Source organism: Octopus bimaculoides, chromosome 24 (assembly GCF_046866305.1).
Source record: "Octopus bimaculoides isolate indiv1 chromosome 24, ASM4686630v1, whole genome shotgun sequence".
Lineage (NCBI taxonomy): Eukaryota > Metazoa > Mollusca > Cephalopoda > Octopoda > Octopodidae > Octopus > Octopus bimaculoides.
This window is the reverse complement of record NC_142951.1, coordinates 17,425,213-17,446,863: the sequence shown is the minus strand read 5'-3', so window position 1 is coordinate 17,446,863 and position 21,651 is coordinate 17,425,213. Positions and strand designations below refer to the sequence as shown.

The following is a 21,651-nucleotide window of genomic DNA, read 5'->3' as shown; positions in this document are numbered from 1 at the left end:
TAGCAGAATCTTAGGGAATACTACCGACCGTATGTCTTGTAGGAATGGCATTAAAACAAGAATAATTACATCTTTAATACATGCGAACACACTCACGTGTGTGTGTGTGTGTGTGTGTGTGTGTGTGTGTATAATTATCCAAACCTATTCATATGTACGCGCGCGCGCGCACACATTCTTTTGATTTTGTTGTTATTGCTACTGTTGTCGACAATATTGCTGACGCAGATTTTGGTCAGTAATATTCCTTGGGAATCAGCCTGGGAAGATTTTGCTCAACTTACTCTGTAAACTTTTTGGTTTTTGTTTATTTATTTTCTTGTTTTGAGAAGAAAACCGACTCCAGGCAACTCTGTACAGATAGGTTTTTAAGCACTATTTTCTAAATCTGACAAAAGTATGTAGGGGGTCATTGTCAACCAACGTCCCTTTTTGACAACCCTATTATCGTTCCAGTTTCCTTCACTCTTACCTCACCCGATCCTTCCAGAGCTCCAAATGAAGAAGAATTGGAATGAGGTGACACGTTCCACGGGTCAGGTACACCATTTGCTGTTATCATTCGCTGTTTTGAGGACTGAGGATGATGTATCTGAAGACATGCACTGAAGCTGCGAAATCTCCAGCAATTTCTTAACGGTGAACAAATGATCGCCGTTTGTAAGTTGGAATTTGTTTCACTGCTCGTTTCTGTTCCTGGCATCTGGAATGTTTTCAAGTGCTCACAGCCTTCTCTCAGTTGGGTAATGTATTGGGTAGAATTTCCACCATGGCGAGGAAGCTCTAGACATCAACACAAATCAACTGATTAATATACCAAAAGTTCCGGAGAACTTTTGGTCTGGTCGATTAATAATTTTTAGAAATCTTTGGTCTGGTAGTGCTACCGGGGTTGGGGGCATTGCCTACTGGATATAAGCTTTACAGGCATAGACGTGCCCGTACGCGATCAACACAGAGTGATGAAACCGTTCTGCATGCACTTCATCAAGAACTCGAGAATTACTCACTTGTGGGGTAATGTTGAACGCGTACTGCCGCGTATGGGGCGGATCTGGCCATCGGCTGAAAACCACTGCCTTCTTTGGCCATAAAAGGTAGATACGTTTTATATGTCAGGTGGTTCTGACGAAAGAGATTGCGTGTTGGACCAAATTGAAATGAATGAAAACAGACACTTTCTTCTTCGGTCAAACTTGAAAAATAAACTGAGAACTGAAAGAGAAGTACTGTCTTCAAGCAAATTCATTGAGAAAGCATGGTCTGAGTGAATGGGCTTACTCTGAGAACATTTTTAAAAGTGGAGACAAGCTGCTCTGACAGGGGCTTGCCTCAGTGGTCAAGGTGACCGTGATTTTGTGGAGCCTCGGAGTCTCTCTTATTACAGGGGAATTTTACTTGTTAAAATGTTATTATTACCGTGTTTGTTTTTGTTCCAAATTTATTGACTCGTAAAACCTCCCTGTTTTCTGTAACCGTGACCTTGAAATGTAATCGTGACTAACCTCAGAAATTATTATTAATATTATTATTTTATCTTTAGTGAAGGCCTCATCGATCGTGTGGAAGTAAATCTTGGCTCACTGAATAAACATGAAACTGTTCAAAATGTTACATCAACAACGATTTTTCGCCATGAAAATTATACGAGATCAAAATATTTAATTGGTAAGTCAATATAGTTCAGTGTCTATTTTTTTTGTATTATGATTACTATTATGATTAATATTTGAATATATTAAGGCAGCGAGCTGGCAGAAAAGGTTAGCACACCAGGCGAAATACTTAGCAGTATTTCGTCTGTCTTTACATTCTGAATTCCTTTCGGGGTCGATAAGTTAAGTACTAGTTGCACACTGGGGTCGATCCAATCAACTGTCCTCCCCTACTCAAACATTTCAGGCTTTGAGCCTAGAGTAGAACAGAATATTTAAATATATTAAGGCAGCAAGCTGGCCGAATCGTCAGCACGCCGGGCAAAATGCTTAGCGGTATTTCGTCCGTCTTCACGTTCTGAGTTTAAATTCCGCGGGGTCGATTTTGACTTTCATTGGAGTCGATAAAATAAGTACTAGTTATACACTGGGGTTGATATAATCAACTTATCCCCTTCCCCAAATTTGCTGGCCTTGTGCCAAAATTTGAAATCAATATTTGAATGTATTTAGCATCAGTTGGCAGAATCTTTAGAGTGTCGGAATAAATGCTTTGCAGTGTTTCTTCTGTTGCTCTACGTTCTGAGTTCAAATCCTACAAACCTTTGATCCTTTTGGGGCCGATAAAATAAAGCACCAGTCAAGTAAAGGTGCATTATTTTATCGGCCCTGAAACAACGGTATCGACTAATCCACTTCTCGTAAAAATGCTGGCCTTGTGCCAAATTTTCAAACCATTTATGGAGCGAGCTGGTAAACTCGTCAGAATATCAGGAAAATTATCTTGCCGCATATATTCTGTAATTTTAAGTTCTCAGTCAAGGTCGACTTAGACTTTCATTCTGTCGAGGTCGATAAATTAAGTACCAGACATAATCGACTATCCTCATTCTCTTAAAAGGATTATTATCATTATTTTCCGATTGATTTGCATTTTATTTCATCTTCCGGCCGGGTCTCAACCAGAAACCTAAAACACGTATACACTAGACGGAGGGAAACTTCCTGAGAATGTGGGCGGTTGATGTCAACATTATTTTTTGGATTTTATAGATTGTTGGTTTCCCAGAGATCTGACCAAAAAATTTGTCACTACCTTTCTTAATCATTCCTAGGGCACATACAATTGCCACATCCATATCTCAATCTCAAGATCCTTACATTTCGATAGTTTTTCAAATTCCTTTCAATTAACAGGCATGTTTTTTGTCTTTGATGACGATGTCTAGTTGTTTAGCATTTATTTGCTTGTCTAGGATGGTAACATTCTCTCACTAGGTAATTGGCTCTGGGTGTTGTTCATACTAGCTTTCAGGGTGTGGGATATCATAGTGACGGCATACGTTCCATTGCAAGTATACACTGGTTTTTCTTGCTACAGTCTTGATATTTCCTTCGAGCTTGCTTGTTTGGCTTTTGTTTTACACTTTTTTGCTGCCTTAGTGGGTCATGTGTCCTCCTTAATATCATCATAATCAGGGAGATGAAACTCTCTGTATTTATATGTCTCCTTTAAGATTGAGTGCAATTTGTTCCTCTGTTCGTGTTTCCGTACCAATTGTATCATCCAGTCGGTCTTACTTTGGATATACACTTGAAGTCCTATCGTAGTCTTTTTATAGGACGTTTCAAATTGGTTTAGGACTCTACCGCTTTCCTTTCGCGGTAGATAGAGACTGTAGACGTCTGCTTTTGGGTGGTGCATCCTGTGTAGTGTCAGCAGTTTTCTGGTCTTTATGTCCATACGCTGGCTTTCATTCAGATTCCAATTGATGACATTAAGGCCATACTGGACAACTGGTACCGCCAGGGAGTTTATAGCTGTAATTCTATTCAGCTCAGTATTCAGGACCATTCTCTTGCTATAATGCACTTTCCTGATTTTCTCTTTCATCGATCTGTGTTGAATCCCTTTTCCTTCATGTATCCCAAAGTACTTATAAAACCTTCTTGATCCAGGTCCTTGACAAATGCATCATGATCAAGTTGGGTCGTTGCATTAGCTGTCAGTTTACCACGTTTGAACGAATATTTTGCATTTTTGTCAAGGCTAAATCCCACATTTATGTCATCGCTGAATTTTTTCACAGTAGCCCTTTCAGATCCTTATCTTTTGCATGTAATTTCAGATCATCCATGAGATGATCGTGTCAAACACTTTGTAACCGTGATTTGTTCTATTCAGCTCGTGAGACAAAGGAATGATGTAAAGACAGAAGAGGAGAGGGGAGAGTGAATCGCCCTGGAACTATTATCATTATTATTATTATTATTATTATTATTATTATTATTATTATTATTATTATTATTATTATTATTGTTGTTGTTGTTGTTGTTGTTGTTATTATTATTATTATTATTATTGTTGTTGTTATTGTTGTTGTTGTTGCTGTTGTTGTTATTATTATTATTATTATTATTATTATTATTGAAGGAGGCGAGCTGGCAGAATAGTTAGCATGCCGGGCGTAATGCTTAGCGATATTTCGTTTTATCATCCTTCAGTTTCCATACAAAATCTTCCTAAGATGTTGAATGTCTCTTATCGATTGTCTTAAAGCTGGCAACATGTTTACGATAACGATGATGGGCTCCATGCATCGTTAGGTGCCTTCTTGTCTTCCTGTCCAACTCCTTTAGCTCCTTCTCTGCTCACTTCAGGATTTCAGCGCTATACCGAACTACTGCGAGTGCGCGCGAGTTCATTGCCGAAATTATGTTTCTGACATTCAGCTTTGAAACCAATTCACACCATACCCTTTATCTCTTATTCTATATTTTCTTTCCAATCTTATTCAAATTCCGCCGTGTTCGACTTTGCTTTTCATCCTTTCAGGGTCGATAAATTAAGTACTAGTTGCGTACTGGGGGTCTAGAGTACTTGTGCCTAGAGTAGAAAAGAATATTATTATTGTTATTATTATTATTGAAGGAAGCGAGCTAGCAGAATAGTTAGCACGCCTGGCAAAACGCTTAGCGACATTTCGTCCGTTTTTACATGCTCAGTTCAAATTCCGTCGCGGTCGACTTTGTCTTTCATCCTCTTGGAATCAATAAAATAAGTACCAGTTGAGTACTGGCGTCGATGTAATCGACTAGCCCCCCCGCTCCTAAAATTTCAGGCTTTGTGCCTTTAATAGAAAATATTATTATTATTATTATTATTATGATTATTATTCTTATTAATTTGACTCAGGTTCGGTTTTATTCCTGGTAGAATTTATGTGGGTAGCGGGTTACTACCTCTAACCTTAGGTACCCGCTAGGTTTCTATAGTCTTTAAAGCGCTTAAAACCCTCCTGATAACCTTTTCTGTTGCTAAGAGGTAAACTTCCTGTAAAAGCTCTTCAAGACATTCTATTACAATCTCCTTCAACCATTTGTCTATATCTTTGCTGACTGTTCCCAATGCACTAATTATTATAGTCATAACCTTTGCAGTTTTCATATTCCAAAGTTTTGCAATTTCAATGAAAGACAGAAGATGGAATATAAGAGAATTTATTATTAATCACGACAATTGTTTCGACACATCTAGCATCGATTCCTCTTGGGTGGGACACTGAACAACTGGTTCAGGAGCATCCGGTGGTGCAGATGTATCTCGTCGGGTGATAGATAAATACAACTCGTTAAAATGACTGTTCCGCAATGTAACTTTCCGTTTTGTAGAGGAAATATATTCATTTATATAGAAGATCAAAAATAAAATCACAGGTCACTAAAAGAGAAACGAATACGCAATCCAGCGAGAAAACTATCAATAATAACCGTTAACAGGTATGGCTGTATAAACGCCCTCGGGTAAGCTGCATGGTGCGAGTACACTCGCTCATACAAGCATCTGCAAAAATGTGAGCATACGCACACGGGAGGTTTGGTGCACACATGATTACAAAGCGAGTTATTTATCAACTTTGTGTTTATAAGAATGGGGAAGTTAAAAGTAATCCATACCTTAAAGTAAATTAAGTTAACGGTTACTCAAAATTTATTCTCACTGCATTGTGCGAATGTACATTTATATGCGTGTAGGCATCTCGAGAGTCGTTCAGAAATTTTTCTAATTATCTTCTCGTTAGTCCACAGAATAGACAGGGATTCCTCGGAGCAGAGACGGCATCTCCTGGAAATTATATCGTATGGTTTCGCATAGCTTACTATGGACCAATTAATGTTGTACTTCGTTTTATCATCCTTCAGTTTCCATACAAAATCTTCCTAAGATGTTGAATGTCTCTTATCGATTGTCTTAAAGCTGGCAACATGTTTACGATAACGATGATGGGCTCCATGCATCGTTAGGTGCCTTCTTGTCTTCCTGTCCAACTCCTTTAGCTCCTTCTCTGCTCACTTCAGGATTTCAGCGCTATACCGAACTACTGCGAGTGCGCGCGAGTTTATTGCCGAAATTATGTTTCTGACATTCAGCTTTGAAACCAATTCACACCATACCCTTTATCTCTTATTCTATATTTTCTTTCCAATCTTATTCTTATGCTTTCGTTCTGAAATTCCCTTCTTTTCAATCTATCAACTTGTCCTAAATATCATTTAAACTTCGTTTCTCACAAATTCGTCTACGCCAGTATGGTTCTTTACGCTCTGTTTAGTCTCTTTTTTTTTGTATCCAACTCTATCTGCAGCAACCATAGCTGCAGCCCCAGAATCTTGTTAGTTTTAGTTATATTTCCCGTCTGGAAAAAAAAACAAAACAGAGTCTATCCTTTCGGTTTCAGCTTTGAGCTTGCGTCGATCAGTGTACGTCAGATTGGGGGATGTTTGATCCTGGTCTTCTCTAATATATCGGCACATCATCCTCACCTCATTGTTTCCTTGATCATCATCGTATTCTTGTGATATAGCTCTTCCTATTACCTCTGCTTCATTTGTTGAGAGTGCATTTACATTTACACTTTGCTCTACATCTTCACTGCTGCCACTCATTTCTCCGTCCTCGCTAGGCACGTTATCTGCAGGTGAAGTATTATTACTGCTTTCTACTTTCCTTTTTATCTCTTCTATTTCCATGTCTGTTAACCTCCCTTTTGTTCTTATTGCTCTTACCTTGTCGGCTAACCATTGCTTACTTATCTCGAAGAGTCCTATTTCATTCCATTTTGCTTTCATGCTTTATCGGAATCCCCTTCTACTGGGTTCAAGTCTGATCCAGCATTCAATTACCGTTTGGTTTGCCTCCTAATCCCACCTTCCTCTCTGCCTCTAACTTTGTGTATAAGCAGTCTCTGAATGACAACCGGGCCTGCGCTGCTCAACCACAGGGCACCAGCCTGGCGAAAGGCTTTCACTTTTGATTGCAGCTTCATTTACACCATTATTTGATACACTTGTATTAGACATTTTCAATCAATATTGAGGTTTGTGTTTTAAGGATAGCCACCAACCGGTATTTTTTTTTATCGAGACACGATCTCTAGTAAGATTGTCAACCAAGACTGCAGCGCTCTTACTACCCAAAAGTTGGGACTGTTCTATCTATAAATATCTCAAGGTTTTGTATTACAGACAGCGATATCTCAAACTTTAAAATAATATGAACGGGCTTACACATTTTTTGAGCGTTAAATTGCCAACAGATCGAGTGAGAGAGAGAGGAGGAAGAAGTAGGAGAGATGTATCAATATTCCAACGTGGGGACAAATATGCATATGGAAATCTAGGTTGGACAGAGCATAGCTAAGGTATAGAAATCTATGAACATCTCAAAATTTTAGCAAAGTATTATTTTTGGTTTGACTCAGGATTATTCTTATTCCTTGTAGGATTTATATGGGTAGCCGTTTACTACCTGTAACCTTAGGTATCTTCAAGTTTTCAGTAGTCTTTCAAAGGCTTAGAAACCTCTCGATAATCCTTGCTATCCCTAAGTCACAAACTTTTTGTTGGAGTTCTACAGGGTATTCTATTTCAATCTCCTTCAACCATTTGTCTATATCTTTGCTTACTGTTCTCAATGCATCAATCATTATAGGCACGACATTGGCAGTTCTCACACTCCTATTCGTCCTATTTCAAATTTTAAGAGATTGTATTTTCTTTGTTTTTCGTCCTCTTTCTTTTCGATCTTGGAATCAAACCGGCATGATGGGTCGATTAGTAAGCATCTTCGCTTTTCCCTATCTATAATTGTTATGTCCGGTGTATTATTTTCCAACTTCTGACAAGTTAGAAAATAGGAAAGTTCCGCAAAATCTTACATTTTTCCTGTCTCCAGAAACTTTTCAACCCGATGATTATACCATGTGTTTCTAGCTTCAAATCCCTATTTCTGGCAAAGTTTCCAGTTAAAAGTTTTACGACCTGGTCGTGCCTCTATCTCTTATTCGCGTCCTGTGCCAACTTGGAGATTTCTTCCACAATGTGTGCCACTATCTCGTTCCAAGTTCCACAGGCTCTACATCTTTCTGACACATTCTCTCCATATGTATTTTTACTTAAGTTGTTTGTTTTTATCGCTTGATTTTGGGTTGCTATAATTAGGCTTTCTGTTTCTTTTTTAATTGCCCCGTTTTTAACCAAGCTCAGGATTTTGTTCCACCTACGTTTTTAATGGCTCTCCAAAACTGACCATGCAGAGGTTTCTCCTTAATCTGTCTGACGTGCACTGTTTCTATTTCATTCTTGTTCTTTTCTCCTATTACGCACTTGATCATCTGTTTTTTTTTTTATTCACTGTCTTTAGTAGTTTCTCTGTGCTACTCTGTAAATATTCTACTAGGCCTTTTCTTTCCCTCTGTACATATTCTTCCACTACTGTTAAGTCTCTTACACCCTGGTCTCTCCTCAAGTGTAGTTGGTTGATATCAGCTTTCAGGTGGTGGGCTCCATACCTTGTCAACAGATTTCTAGTTTTTCTGTCAAGTTTCTTTATATCGTTTTTGGTTCAGTCCATAATTCCAACTCCATATCTGATTAAGGGTACTGCTCTTGAATTTATTGCATCAATAAATTTGCTTGAATTCAGCTTTGAGTGCAATAATGTTCTCTTTCTCCTTCTGTACTCCCTGCTGGTAATTTATTTCATTTCTTCATTTTTTTTTTCGCTTGCTTCCACTATTCCCAAGTACTTATACCACTGTCCTTTCTCAACCGCTCTCATTGTTTACCCATTTGACTTTTCAATTTCCTAGCTTCTTTCAAATCTTCATTTTCAAAACAGCACACTTTTCTATCCCAAAAGTCCATCCCTACGTTACTTGAAAAAATGTGGATAGTATTACAAGACTTTCAAGCTGTTTCTAATTTTTTTTTTTTTGCATAAACCGTTATATCATCCATGAAAAGGTGATGATTTATCTGACCATTTCCTTTTCGCAAATTGTAAGCTATTTCAACTTTCCATAGTATCATAGTGAGCGGCGTCATGGCGAATACGATTGGTAATGGAGATAAGCTATCACCTTGGAATATTCCACGTCGGATGTTCACTTTTCCGAGTTTTTGTTTTCCTCCGATCAACTTAGTATTCCAATGTTTCATACTTACATTAAGCATTTTCTCCACGTTTTTTTCCTATTCCAAACATGCTCATTGTTTTACTTATCCAACTGTGTGGTACCATGTCATTTGTTTTTATGTAATCTAGTCCTGCAACATTTAGTCCTGTCAATCTGCATCTACAATTTCTAATTATCATTTTATCAACTAATAAGTGATCTTTTGTTGCTCTACTTTGTTTCTTGCATCCTTTCTTTTCTTCTGGAAGTAGAATGTTACTTTCCAGATGGTTGTATAACTCTTCCGGCAAGAAACGGTCATAAGTGGTAAACAAGTTATAGGTTGAAATTTAATGCTAAGTTCCCTTTCAAGGGATCCTTGAGACATAGCAACGTTCATCCACTTGTCATCCAGGCAGGGACGAGATCTTGCTGCAGGCAGTCATCTAGATGCGCAGCGATCCTTTCATGCGACTTTGTAAAGTTCTTCAGCCAATAGCTTTGTACTCCATCCGGGTTCAGTTCTTTCTAAATAGCTATTATTTTTAACTTCTGTCTCACTGTATATAGATTAATTCTGATGTCCTTTTGTCTTGCAAGTTGTCTTTCCACCTTTGTTAGCCACTCTGCACTTTCTTTATGTCTCACAGGCCTGTTCCCCAATCCTCCCCAAAATTCTTTACTTTTTTCCGCATCTGGAATCAGTTTTTGGTGTTGGCCTCCCTCTATTTCCTCAAAAAGACGCCTTCTATTTGATTGGTACAGTTTCTTCTGTTCGAAACCTTTGCATCTAACATCATGTCTTTTCAATTTAGCCTTTTGTCTTGCAAGTTGTCTTTCCACCTTTGTTAGCCACTCTGCACTTTCTTTATGTCTCACAGGCCTGTTCCCCGATCCTCCCCAAAATTCTTTACTTTTTTCCGCATCTGGAATCAGTTTTTGGTGTTGGCCTCCCTCTATTTCCTCAAAAAGACGCCTTCTATTTGATTGGTACAGTTTTTTCTGTTCGAAACCTTTGCATCTTTTCAATTTAGCCTTTAATGCAGACACCTTTTGCGTTAATTCTTCATGTACTGTTTATTTTTTCCCTTCCTTCTAACCTGTACTACCCGTTCAATTTTCTGATTACTACCTTATCGGGGTCGATAAATTAAGTATCAGCCAAGTACTGGAGTCGATGTGATCGACTATCTCCCTCCTCTCGAATTCCAGGCATTGTGCCTATAGTAGACAGTGAAAGAGCAGCGCATGCCATCAAGGTGACACTAGGGTACAGATATACGAAGCTCATCATGACTGCCCGTCTGATAAGGGTACACAATTATATGTGAGCAACACGGTGGTCTTATATCAAGATAAAAAGTGCATGACCTTACAGGTGGGGCTCAGAATTTTCTTCAGGTTGAGTAGCCCATCCCGTTCAAAAGGTCCCTGAATGAGGGTTGTTTAAGGACGATGAACAAAGCACCCATGTTTACAAAGGGGAATTATTCAAACCCCAAAGAATTCCTCTCAACACATGGCTATCATGCTCCCCCATATTCCTGCTCGTGATCAAAACTGCACACATTGTCAGCTACCAAGAGACATGCGCAACTGGTTAAGGTCAAACAACTGACATGTAAAGTTGCGGTATTGTGTAGAACGTTTACTGTAGCCCATCTTTTATATCAAGACAAAGCATGTACATGTTAATACTTCCAATCAGTTAAGATCAAAAGCCATGAGAACCATCTTTATTGTTGTTGTTGTTATTATTTTTATTATTATTTTCATTTTTATCTTTTTTGCTGTTATCTCTTCGCCTTAGGGTATAGGCGCAGTGGCCCAGTGGTTAGGGCAGCGGACTCGCGGTCATAGGATCGCGGTTTCGATTCCCAGACCGGGCATTGTGAGTGTTTATTGAGCGAAAACACCTAAAGCTCCACGAGGCTCCGGCAAGAGATGGTGGCGAACCCTGCTGTACTCTTTCACCACAACTTTCTCTCACTCTTACTTCCTGTTTCTGTTGTACCTGTAATTCAAAGTGCCAGCCTTGTCACACTGTGTCACGCTGAATATCCCCGAGAACTACGTTAAGGGTACACATGTCTGTGGAGTGCTCACCCACTTGCACGTTAATTCCACGAGCAGGCTGTTCCGCTGATCGGATCAACTGGAACCCTCGACGTCGTAAGCGACGAAGTGCCAACAACAACAACTTCGCCTTAGGTGTTATATCGGTTCATTCTGCTAGATAACAAATCACATCCTGTATCTTTTGTAAGATTCCCTAATAAACAGGCTTTCCGCATAACAGAAAAGTTTGTCACAACCATGATGTTTCTCGAATTTTTAAAATTTCTGCTTACGGTACCCAACGCACCAATGACAAGTGGCATTACCTTTACACTCTCACATTCTCAAAACTATCCAGTCTAGCATCACATATCATTGTAATTATCAAGCTTTTCCTGTTCTTTCTCTTTCACTCTGGTATCAAAGGAGCATGCTATATCTGCTGTCATACATTCATGAGATGTTTTCTGAGAGATAAAATGTCGGGTCTTGTGTTCCATGACCCTATCTGTCTGTAATTTACAATTCCAGAGGATCTTTGTATTTTCCTTTTCCAGTATCTTCACCTTGTGATCATACCATTTTTCAGGAGAAAATTTCTACATCTTACAGATTTCCCAATGCACGACACTCACCAACCTACCATGTCTCCAGTCCTTCCATGCTAGTTTTGGGCAATCTGAAACTACATATAGACACTCGTCCCTTCTCTTTCACCGTACATCTCACACTTCCCGTCATATTGTCTCTGTGAATACCTTTCCTGATGCTTCTCGTTCGCTATCCTTGATCCATGATGCTCCCCGACTACTTCTGCTCGTGATCAGAGATGCACATATCATCAGCCACTAAGGGACATGCTCAACTGGTTAAGGTCAAACAACTGACAAGCAAATCTGTGGTATTAAGCAGAGTATTTGCTGTAGCCCATCTTTTATACCTAGACAAAACACTTCCAATCAATTAAGATCAGAAGTCATGAGAGCCACTGTCTGGTACTGCATCAGGGCATTTATTATTATTATTATTATTATTATTATTATTATTATTATTATTATTATTATTATTATTATTATCATTATTATTATTATTATTAAGGCGGCGAGCTGGCAGAATCGTTAGCACGCCGGACGAAATGCTTAGCGATATTTCGTGTGTCGCTACGTTCTGAGTTCAAATTCTGCCGAAGTCGACTTTGCCTTTCATCCTTTCGGGGTCGATAAATTAAGTACCAGTGAAACGCTGGGGTCAATGTAATCGACTTACCCCCTCCCCTAAATTTCGGGCTTTGTGCAAAGGATTATAAATACATAACAAAAACACCAGGACTTACAAATATATATAACATACAGAAAATTGCACTACTGGGTACTGCACACATCCTACGCAAAACACTTTGAATACAGTAACCATAAGAGCATCACAGCAAACCACAGCACATACCCAAGGCATACAGAGCTGCGCTCGGTAGTGAAGTGAAAGCACGTTATAAAAATAAAACTACTGAACAATAATAATAATAATAATAATAATAATAACAACAATCCTACACTATGCAAGTATATCTCCGCAATATATATATATATATATATATATATATATATATATATATATATATATATATATATATATATATATATATATATATTCCTTCCGAAATATCGACAATGGTAAAGTCACTGAGTTAGCTAGCTACACACGGAGTTTGAAAACCAGCTGCACACCACATACAATGAAGTAGAGAATCGTAGAGAAATGTATCTAAGAAATGCAACTTATGCGTAATCGAAAGATCGCACATACATTTTAGATCAAGGAATTCCGCTGCACTACTTAATTCCAGATCTGAAGTTTTCCAGCTATCTGGCAAGCTTTGGACCCCTTTCTGTTGAATTATTCTGCAACAACTAGTTTAAAGATTTCTCTACGATTCTCTACTTAATTGTATGTTGCATGCAGTTAATGGTATGTCAGAGGTTCTGTTCCAAACTCATTGTCCTTGGTTTTCAACAACATTCTGAAATTTGAAATACCACTTTAAAATGCTCTTATGTTCCTTAAACGACAACAATTCCTTTGCCATTTTTGTCACAGCTGCTCATAATAACATCAAGGAGTCATTAATCTCAAAATATACCCACTGACTGTTTGACTATTTCATACGCTCAAGTGCAACCTAAATTTCTCAGTATCACACTTTACTAACAGTAAAAGTTGCGGTATTTTTATGAAAAGTTTTCATTATAATTAAAATAAAAAAATTTAAGCCAACAACGTTGACAAAGGCCAAAACGAGGTTGAAAAAGAAGCTTATCGGTAACTTGTATTAATCCCATACAGTCTGAATAAATTTAAACTATTTCTACACGTTCTTTTTCTGAAATGTGTATACATTTTTTGTCGAACACTGTATATAAGTATGTATATAATCTATGTATGTGTATCTTTGTGTATCTGTTTGTCCCCCATCCCACCACCACTGCGTGACAACTAGTTTTGGTTCTTTTACCTCCCTGTAATATAGGGGTTCGTTATGATATGAGGAGTTTTCGTCCTGAGTGCTCAAATTGGTATGCCACAAACATTTCTGTTTGAATTGCAGTTGAACATGTGATTTTATGACTGCTTTTCTAAAGCGATTAGAATTGATTTCCCTTCGAGGAGGTAGGTATAGATTAGAAAAGAAATGAAAAGACAAATGGTTTGGTAAGGACATTTAATTTAGCTATATAATAAAAAAGTATACATAGTCTCTAACAGCTGTTTCTAGAATATCTCAGCTAGTGGAACATCGTATCGAGCGAGGATTCCATAGGTTGAGTATACCGTCATCAGAGAGAGAGAGAAGGAGAAGTTAAACATATGTAACAGTGGGGGAACATTACTCATCAAGGATATTATTGTAGTTCATTTTGCCGAGAAAGTGAGGAGAAATCCAATTAAAAATCCAATTAAAATAGGTGTTCATTAGGTAAATCCGTGAACAAATGAAGAAAATCGGTAATGTCCATTAATAGAATTAAAGCAGAGAGAATGGTTTGATTATAATCCATGGCGAAGGGAAATAGATGTTAGCAATTCCAATGTTGGATAAATACTGAAAGAAGAATGAGTATGGTACCCTATAGTGGGAGGAAGACAGGCAGATAGATGCTGTATATTAGATATATACTAATCAGGATACCTAGGGATACTCTTATCTGGAGAGGTTAGGGGTGCGAGTGTAAGGACAAATGGATAAGGTATGAGGAAAGGCAGATAGATATTTGACCGACAGTGGGGTAGCAATGAGAGGGAGGGATAGTGGAGGTAATAAAGCGGTCGTAAAAAAATAATAAAAGTCTGATGCAGTAGGTAGTAGGTAGTCTGATACTAATGAAGAGGAAGGGGGAATCGGGGCTAATTTGGCTGTTATGATGATAGAAATAGATGGCCTAACTAGCGAACAAAAGATTTAATATTTAAAATTTAGAATTAAAATTAATAATAAAAATAAAAATAAAAAATAAAAATGAAAATGAAAATAAAGACTAAAATTAAGATTTGTGAATCTTGTGGTATTAATGAAGAATCCTAATGGGAATCCCATTGAGAATTAAGGAATAAGATTATATAACTAAGACGATACACCCAAAGTTAAACGAGGGTAAATATAGATAAATAAATAATGAAATAATTAAATGGATAGAGTAGGTACGTTTAATTACTAAGTATAAGTATAGTGAGATTAAAGGGACCAAGGAATGAAGGGAATATAATGCTGTAGTACAAAAGAAAATAAATGCTATGGTATGCAGAGAGGTAAGTAGAATTAGAAGGATCGAATGATTATGTGCGAATCATTAATTCCTAATTTAGCTCGGAATGGGGAGAAGAGAGGTCTAATGGTATCCTATTAAATATGAGGGTGCCGCAACAGAGAAAAAATTATAATAGTTATACTTAGGGTGTGCAAATAAAAGGAGATGATGAGGATCTACAAAAGGAAGGATAGGAAGTCGAGCTACTGTGTATGTACCAAATAAGTTGTATACCTCGGCTAGATGTTAGTGATAATCCGAAATATTAGCTCTTTTTCACTTAGACCGGTGGAAGAACTTGAATGACTAAGTGTTCATTGATTTACCCAATGAATACCTATTTTAACTGGATTTTTAATTGGATTTCTTCTCCCTTGCTTAACAAAATGAACTACAATAATATGAGTAATGCTCCTCCACTGTTACATCTATTTACCCACTCCCTCTTTGATGACGGAATACGCAGCCTATGGAATCCTCACTCGGCACGATGTTCCAGCAGCTGGGATATTCTTGAAACAGCTGTTAGACCTTTTAACTATATAGCTAAATTAAATATCCTTCTTAGATCTTGTCAAATTGTTTCTCTTTTCATTTCTATTCTAATCTATATGTATATTGTCTGTTTAACTATCTCTCTAACCATATATATTTTTCTCGTTGGCTTGCATCACTAATTTAACTATAATTTCCCGAACATATAAAGCATCTAGTGTTGTGTAGTATACTAATTAATAACTTGATACATAAAAAGCAAGCTTTCTAAAATAAAATAAAATAAAGAACTAAACAGTTAAATAGTTCTTTGACTTTCAAAAATGTCGCTGGGTGCAGTCGTGCTGTGTGGTAAGACGTTTGCTCCCCATCCACATGGTTCTGGATTCAGTCCCACTACGTTGCACCTTGAGCAAGTGTCTTCTACTATATCCCCAGGCCTACCGAGGCCGTGTGAGTGGATTTGGTAGACGGAAACTGAAGCAAGCTCATCGTATATATATATATATATATATATATATATATATATATATATATATATATATATATATATATATATATATATATATATATATATATATATATATATACTAAAATTAATAATTATATATATAAATTATATAATTATATTAAAAGGTTCAGGAAATAACCTGCTCCAACATGCTATAAGACGCCAAAGGGTACTATAAGCCACTGTTAACTTTTACAAAAACAAGGGTCGTAAGCGAGCAAATGAAAAGCACAAAATAAAACTTCACAGTAAATTGTGTATTGGGTCCAATTTCAGGATTAAAGCAGTAAAAATACCTTATTTCCCATTCTCAGCACAATATTCAAAGAAACATAATCACATATATTTATACATACCCATACGAAGCAAAGGCACACATCCATGTGCAAATATCCAAGCTTATGCCTCAAAATAAAGTCAAATTTTTACTTTTCATTTCAGCCGCATATTTTTTAACCGCAAAAGTCTTGCATGCAATGAGATTTAGATCAGGAGCGAAAATTCTCCGCGCTTATGCATTAAAAGAGTTAACAATAGTTTATAGCGCCTTTTGGCGTCTTCTTATAGCATGCCGGAGCATATTATTTCCTGATCCCTTCAATATAATTATATAATTTATATATATAATTACGGTTTTATCCCATGCTGGCCACTTGATATTATCATTAACATGATTTTATCCTGATTTCTATGAAGACTAAATAATATATATATATATATATTTGTATATATGTCTGTCTCCCATCACCTCATAAAAACCGGTGTTGATGTGTTTGCATTCCCGTAATTTAGCAATATAAAAATAGGCTTATAAAAAAGATAGGTACTGGAGTCGATTCGTTCGACTAAAATTCTTCAAAGTGATGCCCCAATATGACCGCAATCTAAATACTGAAACAAGTAAAAATAAAAGTATAATTTTTAATGAAAAAGGGTTTTTCCTTAAGTAGCAGGGACGAATAAATCATAAAGTAGGCAAACAAATAAACAAAGAGATGAAATCTACAATCGAACGAAACCACTCGGGTTCTGCATCGGTAACGAGTAATCGAAATAAATAGATTAATTAAAATAAATGTAGTTACTGTGACGAAAAAGCAACAACTCAAAATGACGTTTCGAAGTCGTTAATGTGTCAAAGAAATGAGATAAAACGATAACTGTCAGCTAATTCTTTCAGTTATAAGAAATATTGGATAGAGATGAAATAAACAACGGCACTGAGATTCCTTAATAGTACGGTAATCGTTTTTGTTTGGAGAAAGAAAAACTCATTTTAAAATCTCTATCATTGGTTTCAGAAAATGATATTGGCCTTTTAAGACTTGAAAAGCCTTTGGAAAATGTAGAGTGTGTTTTTCCAGTTGACATGGCTGCCGAATCTGACGTCTTTGACAATAAAACCTGTATCATTGCTGGATGGGGAAGAACTGGCCGTAAGTTATATCTAATGCTATGAATATATATTAGGTTGGAAATAAAGTCCTGTTGCATTTTGACATGATCCTTTTGAGAGTACTTTTACAATACTTACGGATAAATAAGCATTATTTTTCACATTTTACTGTTCTTTCTTTCTTTGCAGATTACTTTATACCATATCGGTTAAATTCGTGTCGATTTGAACCTTTTAAAATGAGTTTAGATCAGGCCTGTATAAAATCCTACATGCTCTATGAATTCATAAGGAGCTCTTCATGAATGGAAATTGCAAGAAATATTTGTTCAGTCTATTGAAATGAATCAAAACTAGTTCTGTAGCGCACCAATAGATGGCAGCACACGGTTACATGCGCAGTGAGAGTTAATAGTGACCTTCATGAGGCAGTGTGCTGAGTGACATCGCTGAATTAACTTTGCAAATTGGGAAATTTGTGTTCTTGTGATTACGTGTTTCCTGTAGTCGACGGATTTTTGTCATGGACAGGTAGTTGGAACAAAGAGCCAACATGAAATTTTGCGTTAAATTTGGGAAGTCTGCTACAGAGACATTGAGCATACTTCGGCAAGTTTATGGCGATGAGGCAATGTGTCCTACGCAATGTTTGGAGTGACACGGGCGCTTCAAAAGCGGAAGAACTTCCTGGAAGACGATGAACGACCTGGATGACCTGTCATGAGCATCTCGCCCAGAAATGCGGTGAAAATTCATCATCTTGTGTGTGGGGATCTTCAGAAGACAATCAATGACATTGTTGATGTTGCTGGTCTGTCGTATGGATCCTTGCAGGCAATCCTAACGTCTGAATTGAACATACAGCGTGTCTCTGCCAAGTTTGTCCCCCGCCTTGCTGAACAGAAAGAACATCGCCTCGAAATCCGTCAAGACCTCTGTCAGCGTGCCGCTGATGAACCATCCTTCAGTTCGCGGATCATCACTGGTGATGAGAGTTAGGTCTACGGTTATGACCCTGAGACACAGCAGCAATCGTCACAATAGAAGACACCTTCATCTCCACGACCGAAGAAGGCATAACAGAGCCGCAGCAAATCAAGAGCATGACCATTCTTTTCGACATCTGCGGTATTGTGTATCGAGAATTCGTTCCCCAGGGCCAGACTGTCAATCGAGATTTCAGCTGCGGCGTTTTGAAGCGTTTGAGGGAGGACATTCAGCGAAAGCTACCGGATCTGTGGAACGCGAAGAATTGTCTTCACGACGACAACGCACCCTGTCATTGAGCTCTCCTTACTCGTGGATTTCTCGTCAAAAACAGCATAGCAGTACTTCTGCACCCACCCTATTCACCAGATTTAGCACCTACGGACTTTTGTCTCTTCCCCAAGATGAAAATGTAGCTCAAAGGTCACCATTTTAACACCGTTGTCGAGATGCAGAGCGAAATTGCAGAAGGTCCTCGACCCGCTTACGAAAAACGACTTCCAGGCCGGATTCCAAAAGTGGTATCACCGCTGGGACGGTGTATTGCTGCGCAAGGTGACTATTTCGAAGGATATTATGTTAAAACTTTTAGAAAATAAGTTTTTTTTTATTAACCATAACTAGTCCGGGAACATTTTGATACTGGAGTGGATTTCTTCTACAGTTCAGTCAAGTATCCCAAATATTGGAATCAGCACTCCTTTTTGGTATTACTTCGTAAGTGTTCGGATAGGCGAACGATAGTTTGACCAATTTCACTCGGGAAATGTTTCTATCGCAGTTTCCCCTCGTACTGGATGACAGTGATCAGTCAATATTGAGTTCTGGAAACTGTAGTTGAGGAATCTTCAAAGCAAACTGTACGAGAATTAACAAAACAATTCAAGTCATACTTTCATCATAAAACATCGTAAACTACGAAAATGGTCCGAACTTGGCCCGTTGCTCCCTTATCATCTGATTGCTTCTTAGATTTATCAAAGAGTCGCCCTCTGCTCGTCACTGAAGAATAGATTTCCTGCCAAAACTTTCCTAAATGATATCATCACAAGTGATGGAATGTGGGTTCGCTATAATCATATCCAACGAAAACGACAATGGTTAGCATTCAATTTAAAAGGCGAATTCACCCCCAAACCAGGACTATACTCTAAAAAATTATGCTGTTTTTGGTTGTATATAAAGGATATCATGAAGTCTTAAACCAAAATGAGACTGTTAATGCGGAGTATTGTTGTTAATTGAAAGCATTACACAAAAATTTGCAGAAAAGGCGCCTATCATTGGTTAAAGGGCGTTGTTCTTGCACCGTTAATTCAGACACATTTTTTTCTCCATTGTTTTTCTCTCTCTCCTGTTTTCTTTCCTATTTTTTTTTCTGTAGAAGAGCGTCGGCTCGAAACTTCAAAGAATTCTTCCACTTTTCCTGAGCGTCAAATTAATATACCCTGTTTGTTGTTCTGACCATGTCTTTGTTTTATTTTTGTGTACTTTCAAACTACACACACACACACACACAAACACAAAGCAGATTGAAGTTGCATGCACAACATATCTTCCATAAAGTGCCTCGAAACATTATGGTAAATTCGAAGATAGCCTCAGACATATAGAAGAGGTATTGACAAGCTTGAACTTTCTAATATGCTCTTCATGGAGAGAGTGATATTCCAGCCAGTCAGTGGTAACAGCATCTTGGATCTCCACTTCACAAATAATACGAACATTATCCATAAAGTGCACTAAATATGCCTCAGAAAGAAAGGCCAGTATATCTAGAAATAAGTGACAGGAAAGTCTTTGAGATGCAGAACAGAGGTCTCAAACTAGCTAAGTAGGTAACTGAAAGATGGTGAAAAGTCTAAACTTAAGACGGACACTCCTGGAAATTAAAGGCACAATCAAAGTCTCCTATGAAAAAGGAAGAACGGAGAAAACAGAGCTGCGGAAACCATAAAAGCAAACCCGCAAACCTTTCAATAAATTTGCAAAATAACCATCCACAGTACAGTACAAAATAGGATCGTCACTTCAAGGGAATAGCTCACTGACCGCGGACTCTAAAAGAATAAGTGTAGTGTTCTGTGAACAATTTCAGGTAAAAATACCCGGCTGAATTACAGCTCTACAGTCGAAAGCGACAACTATTGATTATATCAGCATTGAGAAGTCAGATGTAACAGCTGTCATTGAAAAACGGAGCTTAACTCACCAACTGGTCTCGATGGCTTCTCATCTATTCTTCTGAAGTCATCTAAGAAGGCTTTAACGAAACCACTTCATACCACGGTTTCCTTGCAAGTGGTAAAACTTCCAAAAAAAATAAATAAATAAATAAAAGAAGGCATTATATGCCCTATCCATAAAGGCGGGAGCAGAATAGAGGCTAAAAACTACAGGCACATCTCTCCGACTTAACATAACAGAAAAGTTATCGAACGATTCGTCAGGAAGCAAATGATAACGTTCCTAGAAGTAAATGACTTATTGAACGATGCTCAGTATGATTTCCGTCCAGGAAGAAGCTGCCTCACACAGCTATGACTGAATCTTAAAGCAGCTGCTCGGCCATTTAAATGTCTATGTGATACATCTTGACTTCGCAAAGGCCTTTGACAAGGTGGATCATAGCATAATATGTCAAATGCTGCAAGATCTTGGCATAGCTAGTAAAGTGGGAGAGTGGCTGCATGATTTCTTGAAAGGTAGAAGTTAGGCAGTTGCAGTCAAATGTGCTCTCTCCAAGGAAACGCAATTTCTGAGTGCCGTCCCCTAGGGAACTGTATCGGGGCCAAAACTGTTTATAGTAACTCTTTTAGACATGCCCATAGTCACTCAGATAGTGACTGCTACAAGCAATAAAGAACCGTAACGATATCGTAAGCTTAAAGGGGGACCTGAATGCAATGTACAAGTGGGCTGAAGAAAACAACATGCAGTTTAATTCTGGAAAAGTTCAAGCACTGTGCTATCTGCTCATAAATACAACACAACTTGCATATACAGGACCCCAGAGTCACACACAGTGAGACTTGTAAATCAGTGTGTGTAACGATGCATCATTTCATATGCATATTACCAAGATGGCAACATAGTGCAAACAATTAGCAGGATGGATGCCAATATCCTTCATGACAAGAGACAAAAGAAGTCTAGTTTACCTTGTGGAAGACCTTTGTTCCTAACCGCCTGGACTGCTGCTCTCAGCAGTGGTCACAACATAGAGCGAAAACAAACTAAAGATTATAACACAGTGTAGCAGATAAACAACAGAGAGAGGCAAAAAAAAAAA

The 21,651-nt window shown here is 37.9% G+C and overlaps 1 protein-coding gene across 1 annotated transcript in view; it reads left to right on the top strand.

Annotated features, from left to right (window-relative positions):
• Positions 1 to 21,651, top strand: part of LOC106869287 (trypsin-2) — a 45,237-nt gene that overhangs the window by 17,012 nt on the left and 6,574 nt on the right. Inside the window, exons 3-4 of the mRNA XM_014914959.3 lie at positions 1,544 to 1,668; positions 17,278 to 17,412. Of these exons, the coding sequence (XP_014770445.1) occupies positions 1,544 to 1,668; positions 17,278 to 17,412 (260 nt within the window). The remainder of the gene's footprint in view (positions 1 to 1,543; positions 1,669 to 17,277; positions 17,413 to 21,651) is intronic.